At 39.6% G+C, this 8,100-nt stretch overlaps 1 protein-coding gene across 9 annotated transcripts in view; it reads right to left on the reverse strand.

Annotated features, from left to right (window-relative positions):
• The window catches only part of MAGI1 (membrane associated guanylate kinase, WW and PDZ domain containing 1), a 379,816-nt gene extending 374,182 nt beyond the window's left edge, over nt 1-5,634 (reverse strand). For 6 of the 9 annotated variants that reach the window (XM_075574262.1, XM_075574265.1, XM_075574268.1 and 3 more), the window contains exon 1: nt 4,692-5,633. In XM_075574262.1, coding sequence (XP_075430377.1) covers nt 4,692-4,971 — 280 coding nt within the window. In that variant the 5' untranslated portion in view covers nt 4,972-5,633. Of the gene's footprint in view, nt 1-4,691 lie in introns of all 9 variants that reach the window. The other 3 variants (XM_075574269.1, XM_075574266.1, XM_075574267.1) reach the window with 1 other exon arrangement.
• Nucleotides 5,635-8,100: the final 2,466 nt, after the last annotated feature.

Raw genomic sequence — 8,100 nt, forward strand, 5'->3', positions numbered from 1 at the left:
AAGTATCGCAAGCAATGCGTTTGCCAGATAACGGTTTAACCCGTTTGCTACCGGAAAGTCTTAAAGCATTCAAAATGAAGCGACCTCATTACTTTGCTACATTTCACATCGTTCCCTGAACACTAGCTTATTTCGATACAGGTGGCTTTTATTGGCGAGCAGAAGCATTGCAGGTGCTGTAATGTTATGCATATTTTAATTGTATCGTTAAAATAACGTTTAAAACTACTGCAGAACCAGCATATTTCTGGCACTAGCTTGGAGTTTCATGCTGATTTTTTGAAGGCCTGTTCGGAGTTCCTGTTCAAAGTCCAGCATGGGAACACTGATATGGAATGCCCTTTTCACCTGTCAAGGGTGTGTATCTCCCAGCATCACATTCCAGCTCTAGAAATACCTCCTGCATGCTGTTCACATGCGTCTTCAATGCTTGCACATTCTTACATACAAAAGGGAGGGGAATGTTAAACCCTTAAATTAGAACTCAAGAGCCAAAGTGATAAAACACAGATACTAACCATATATAAAATAAGATATATGATGGAATGTTATCCAGATTGACAGGAGGGGGGAAAAAAATGCTATGTTATTCCTTCGCAGGGAACACAGTCACCAATCTCATTGGGGATGCGGTTTCCTCCCATGTTTCAGTTACATCAGAATATATATATTTTAAATCAGTCTAGTTAGATGATAGAGCACAGCACAAAAGAACAAGTGTTAAAAGAGGAAATCCAAGCGCTTTTTAATTTATTTATTTATTTATTTTTACACAGGATTGAAGCAGGGGGTCTCTGGAGCTGAACTCCATTAATTTCAGCTCCAGGAAACCCCTGCATTCAGAGATAAATGCATCCATACGGGGTGCCGGTAGCCACTCCAGCTGGGTTCACATTATGGCTGCTTTTCAAAGTGCCAACGACCTGCGGGCCAATAGGAAGCCATGACTTCATCCGCTACGACTTCCTGCCGGCCCACGTGAAGGGGAGCTTTAAAAAGCAAGCAGATACCGGCACCCCCTTCAGAGGTAAGTATCTCTGGAAGCAGGGGGTACTCGCAGCAGAAATTAATGGGGTTCAGCTCCGGAGACCCCCTGCTCCAGTCCTATGTTTAAAAAAATAGCGCTCTTGGATTGGCTCTTTAACAATGATTGGTCAATCCCGGGTCTCTTTTAACCGGCCATTGGTCCTTCGTCATGGACAATCCTAGGAATGTCCTCAAAGATCAGGAGAACAGAATTAGACGAAGTCCACTGAAAGTATTGCTAACCACATCAAAGCTTTCAACTACACAGCTATGCTGTGAAAACCACATAAGTTGGTTTCCAAAACAAATCTGAGTATCTGTCCAGATTTATCACACATGCTGAAAGCACGTAACATAGTCACAGCTGACAAACATCTTGCTTATTCCAGGCTTAGCCAAATACGGTTGCCTATCGTAAAAATAGGAGTTATTTTATCCAACAGCGTAATCCTTTTTCTAATTTTGTTTAATGTCTATTAATCAAAGCCCAGCAGGCTGATCTCAGCACACTTGGTAGTAATTGTATAGTCGTGGATGCACATTGCCAGCCAGCACAATAAAACTGCCTCTACTACAGTATATAGCTTACCTATATTAACAACTAGAGAAGCTCAGCTCATACAGTATGACCAGGCGGTTATTAAAAACCCCTAAGATAATCCTTTTGCACTTTCAGAAGATTATATGGTGTTTAATGAACAACGTTTTGGGCCACAAGTCATGTCCCCAAAGACTAAACAGGGGTGGGCAACGCCTGTCCTCAATGGCCAACAATAGGACAGGTTTTCAGGACATCCCTGCTTCAGCATAGGTGGCTCAGTGCTGAAACAGGGATATCCTCAAAACCTGACCTGTTGGTGGCCCTTGAGGACTGGAGTTGCCAACCCCTGCTCTAAACACAAGATTTGAAGAATATCTCAAAGTCCACAATAATTAATGTTTGCAGTCATATCAATCCATTCCAAACAATATCCACATAATTAGTTATGGCTATGTGCTGATAACTCCCAATGAACAGTTAGGATTATAGCCCGTGACCCATTATGCCAAATACGCCTCATTAAATATCCATTTGTGGTAAATATGCAAACCCTTTGTCTGCAATTACAAATAACATTGAAAAACATTTTTTTTTTTTCAGAAAGAGTAAACACAAAACAACCTAAAAAGCTTCTATCATCAAAACCATGAGGCATTTCGGGCCAAATAAAGTGGAGGTTTTAAGTCTTTTTATTAGAGAAGTGTACAGTACATGTCTTTTCGTTACAATCCTGCATTTAGTTACATAGTAGATAAGGTTGAAAAAAAACGACATATGTCCATCAAGTTCAACCTATGCTACATTTAGATGGCAGATACTTATCCTATTTTTGTACTTACAGTATATTGATCCAGAGGAAGGCAAACAAAAAACCCCAGTGACATATCAGCCAATGATGTCTCCTAAGGGGAAAAATGAATTCCTTCCTGTCTCCAACTTAGTAACTTTCAAACCTACTTTGCTTATAGTATAGATTCCGCTTTGAGTTTTTTCTTATGTAAAATAGAGGCTAACAAATAAAGTGTTTTAAAATGAAATAACTTTAATTGCGAGGCCTAATGTTATTTTTTGGGGCCAGTGATTCTTGTCATCCAAATGAGGGGTGATTCAAAGGGAGTGAGCGGAACTCACTCATAATAACCGGTGTGCAAATATTGACGGGAAGCTTTTCTACCATCCAAAGATAAGCTACTGTAACTCCAAATCCATGTATAGTAGGTAGAAACTTTACACAAAGCGGTCTACACACACACAAACCCCTCTATAGACCAGGTAAAAGTGTGGATAACACCAACTATATCCCCCAAGCAAAATGAGACTTCCGTCATCTCATATCATTTTCTTGTATACACCAGCCGTGTGTGTACTGTAAATATAAACACATTCAGAAAATTCATTTTCTGTTTAGCATTGTTACCACAACACCTGACCAATGAAATGCCTGCTGGTATTGATTACATATTTCCACTGGTTTTCAAATAAATACTGTGTGCTGCAGACAAAACCATTCCAAATAGATATGGAAAAATATGGGTCAGCTGCTCTAATAAGCCCTTCTTTAGCTGTATAGAACTACATAAATTAAATAACGTAACCCCAACAGTGCTTTTATTTATTTCTCTATATCTGTAACAAAGAAATAACCAAGAGCATTATTTACTGAACTCCGATTAAATATATATTTTTAAATATATAAAGAGTGACACATTGTGCTCATTTGGGTGTCATTACCCAGAATCCCTGGCTGCAGGGGAAGCACTGTTTGCTAAGCAATAATAGAGAAAGACAGGACTGCAGACCTGTGTGAAACATGCAAATGCACCACAAGTGGGATTTTTATTTGCTATATTTTTAAAGCATCTCCATAATTGTAATGCTTTTATTCATGGCAATAACACCAGGATGAAGTTTCACACCAAATATAATGGTTAATGGTAGAGGTTGGCAAATATCACAAAATTCACTTTGCAGGCTAAACTTAGAAAATTCTCATATTTTTAAAACATTTTTCTACATCTATGCCCATTTTTTAAAATAAAGTTTTTTTAAAAATAGATTAGCGCTAATTAGATTGACGAATTTTCCAAAATTTGCCTTTTCGCAGCAAATCTTGGGTGAAAAATGTTCCCACCTTCAGTTAATGCTAAAGAGATTGAATGTGATAACGATGCTTTGGCCATGAAGGATTTTTAAGGCTACAATGTACATGCGATAGAACTATTATATGAAACTACTTCTGGATTACATTACACATTCAATGTGCAGCCACGTGTTTAACATGTTATATTGAGATACATTATAAAATGCTGTACAGACATTAATATTGAATTCTATTAAAAAATACTTGTTCACTATGATAAATTGATTCACTGCTGTCATGTAATCAATGCTGCTGATATCGGTTGTAGGAGTGTACTTTTTGCAATTATTTCATACTTTATCTAGTCCGGCCTCTGTCACATCTCACCCTATGCTGAGACAATGCTGCCCACTCCATCTACTTTATATCAAAGTTTGTCAGTAGATTTAGGTTTGTTCTGCATAGAGATCATACAGTGGAACATGTTTTGTGTAACCCAGTCAGTGCCAGAGGGGCCTGCAACGCTTTGCGGAGTAATAATATTCTGCTGGGTACACTGGCCCTAAAATGGTTAATCCAGGATTATTTCATCATTTTGAATCACACCTATCTATACACACATTTTTTTTCATTTTTTTTATATCAAGAATGAATAGATGATACCGTTCTGTGGCGAACGACTGTATATCCTGGGTCACACATCATAAATCAATGTGTGTGTGTGTGTGTGTGTGTGTGTGTATATATATATATATATATATTTATATATATATATATATATATATATATATATTTCAAATAAAACATGTAAATAAATTTGATGTTACATAAACAGATATATGTATTTATGCACACACGTGTGTATACAGATATATACATATATCATACAGTATGTGTATATATACTGTACATTCATTAGGTCATTGAACCTTGACAGCTATACTTATTACCACTAAACACATTTAGCATGTCAGTGTTGCCCCTATAGGCTGATGCCCCCAGCACCCTGATGATGATAATGATGATGGGGAGAGGTGACCTTACCTTGTCTCACAGCTTTCAGCGGGACGGACTCCTTGCAATTCCTGACCATGTCCAGCACGTCATAGCGAGGTAACCCCGACACGGGCAGCCCGGCCACCTCCAGCAGCAGCTCTCCTCCTGTTACCTGCCCACCCTCTTCCTCCTCCACCTCTCCCAGGTACAGGAACTCTCCGTACTCCGCTCCCCCCAGCACCGGCAGCTCCCCCCCGGAGCCCCTGCTCACCGCGCACTGGTGCACCCTAGATGTCCAGTGGGTTTTTTTCTGGATCACTTTAGCCATGGTGATTAAAATCCAACATTAAAAACAAGTGTCCTCCACCCCGAGAGGAACCAGCTGGTTCATAGGAGCAGCCCCCCCGGCATGGCACAGAAGGAGAGGTACCACTCTCTACTCCAATACTTCCAAGCAGTTTCTTTGGATGTCCCCAAAACCTATGCTGGTTACCCCCACACCAAAGCTGTGATGTTTAATAGGTACAGCTGGTCTTCCAGCACACACAAACACGTAGTGTACCTGCTAAATAGGTTCAATACAATACAAGTGACATGGATCTGCACCGTCCCAAACTTTGCCCCTGTGACAGGTCACATTCAAGCCATCACCCCACAACTTTGAGGCTCAGGCATCCACACCCCCACCTCCCAGACCCCCATGAAATCATCTCCCCCCATCACATCCATGCTTCATTCCCAGAAAAAGTTTTCTTTTCTTCTATTTCCTTGTTTTCTCCAATGATCTTGCTCCCAAATCCTTCTCTGCTCTCTTGTTGGATGTTTTCTGGATGTAGGTGAGGAGTCTTCTTCTTTTGGGGGGGAGAAGAAGGGGGGGAGTCCTTGCTGGGAGCTGCTTTAGTAAAGAGACAGCGGCTCCTTTAAAGAGATACAAAGGTTCTGCTGTTTTGTTACATTTCATTCCATCCCAGATCCTCAGCTCAGCAGAGTGGATTCACACGCATGCGCACTCCTGCCCCGCTCCATTCCCCTCCTCCCTTCTAGGACAGAGTCAAATAAGCAGGCTTTGCTTCCACCAGGTCCTAAAGCCCTGAGCTTTATGGGATCAAGTGTTCTGGCTTACTGCCATCATATCAATGTGCTCAACTACTCTCTTACCAAGCACAATAAATGGCAGGGTCAGAAATATCAAAGCTTAACAGAATAATAAACTGTAACATAAATATATCAAAATTAACTATTACTTTTTACAATTATTACTTCCTTCAAACTTTTTTTTGTTTAGCTCAGGCTGGGTGCAAAATCCATAATCTAACTAGTATAGTAGTGTCTGCTTGGTACATTATATCAATCTGCTATTTAATAAGGGGTGTAGCTAAATTCTTCATATGTTGAGTGAACAATTGTTTCCAAACAGAAATTGTTGCTCAGCTACACTGCTAAGAAATGTCCTGCAGTTTCACTGTGAAAGTGATACTGGTGCATGTTCATCCCTGTTTTACAGCCTGCTGCTTACTACTGCAAAACATATTTAACTATGGCTGAATATGCAGTGGGGCTCATTCATACCCCGTACTCTTCCCCCTGGACGTGACTGTGGGTAGAAAAGAGTTCATATTACCCCTTTGCGTTGAAAAATAGGGCAGTGTATTACTTTGAATACTGCCCCTAAACTGAGAGTTTTCAAATGTAATCATTAGCCCAAATTTTGCCGTAAACGAGCCCGTGAAGAATAGCGGGACACAGGTGAGAGGGTGATCGTTTCCGGAAGTGAAACAGTGATGAAATATCTGCATTTTCAATTACAAAGTGACACAGTTGTTGATGAATCCCAATTGTACTACAGGTAGTCCTCGTTATCCAACAGTTTGCAATTCAACCCTAAGGGCAGTTTTTCAACGCATCCAACGCTCACCGCCACTGATTAACATGGGACTCACTATACAATGGTTCCACTATCCAACGCTACTTCCAGAACGGATTCCGTTGGATAACCGAGGACTGCCTGTAATTGGGAAGCACAGGTTGATTTAAAATGCAGTGCATTGCTAGGTGTTTCATTCACTGCTCCGACAGGTCATGGGTTAATATCTATTCCAGCAGCACCATTACAAATAGGGTGGCAACCTGACCAGATTACCAAGGACATGCTAGTTGTGGTTTTGCAGAAACCATTCCCTGTAGAGGTTACTGCAGTTTATCACTGAGCAAATCTATTGGCTTGGGTGATAAAAACCAAGACTTGCTAAAACTCAGGGTTATCTGGGACAGTATTACTGCAAGGCCGAACAGTACACTTTACACAATATGGGAGAAGGAAATGACATTTAGATTCTGCCATTAATAAAGCTTTCTGCCTTCTTTCCTTAACATGTCTGTTAAAGTGGTATAAAAACACCACTAGATGTTGTATTTATTTTTTAAATCCCATAGAAAACAATGGCATTTTTTTTTTGTTGACTAACATGGCACAGTTTTTGTTTTTTTTGCATCACTTTTTCAGCCAGCAGCTAAATAGCCCCTGAAAGATTATTTCCCACAGGTGATATGGAACACAATGCTCTGTTGTGACTTCCTCAAAATGTGGTTTCATTTATAAACCTTTAACAGCTGCTATAGGGGGTCACAAACACCATTTTGGATTAGCTTAGAATACAACACATTTAGTAATATTGACCACAGCAAAATAGTAGACATTAATGCAATATGTTTATTTCTCTAATTAGAATTGATTAATGGTTCCGGATCAGATTGGGTCAGTCCTGTTTTTAAGTTCACCCATTTAAGGGAAAAACTTGGCAACAAAGCCATAAAAAAAAGAAAAGTTGCTACTAACTAAAGGGAGTTTGATGAGAAATACTGTTTCTTTGAGAGCAATATTTTATTGAGACAATTCTGCTTGCTATATCACTTGATTTCATTTGTAGGCTACACTTCCAGAGTATCCTAAGCCATTTTAACCCCATTGTGCAGACTTTTGTGATAATCAACAATCACAGTGTGGCAGATTAGATAAGAACACCCATTTCTAAGTGTATGTTTTAGGTTCATCATCAATCATGGAGTTCATTTAGGAAGCAAACTGGGGATTGGTACTGTGAGTATAAAGAAGATCACAGTGGGAAATAAGTCAAACAGTATTAGCGAAACTAAGGCCCTAATTAACAATTTGCAGCCAAGACATGCCTAATACAAGGAGCTCTTATTGAAATGTTCTACTTGCTCAGTTTCCCAAACCGTTACATTAAAATGATTCTCACTCGCAGTGATTGAAATGCCAGATTTGTATTCCAAACCGGAACCATTTAGCAAACACAGGCATACACATACACGGAATGGATTAATATGAACAAATAAATAATGTACGTGTGTTAACCTGCAATTATTCTATATTTTTTTTTACAAGGATCATAAAGACTCATTCTAAAAATGGAAACAGCACATACATGCATCTTCT

The sequence above is a fragment of the Ascaphus truei genome, chromosome 17 (genome assembly GCF_040206685.1).
Source record: "Ascaphus truei isolate aAscTru1 chromosome 17, aAscTru1.hap1, whole genome shotgun sequence".
In the NCBI taxonomy this organism is placed as follows: domain Eukaryota; kingdom Metazoa; phylum Chordata; class Amphibia; order Anura; family Ascaphidae; genus Ascaphus; species Ascaphus truei.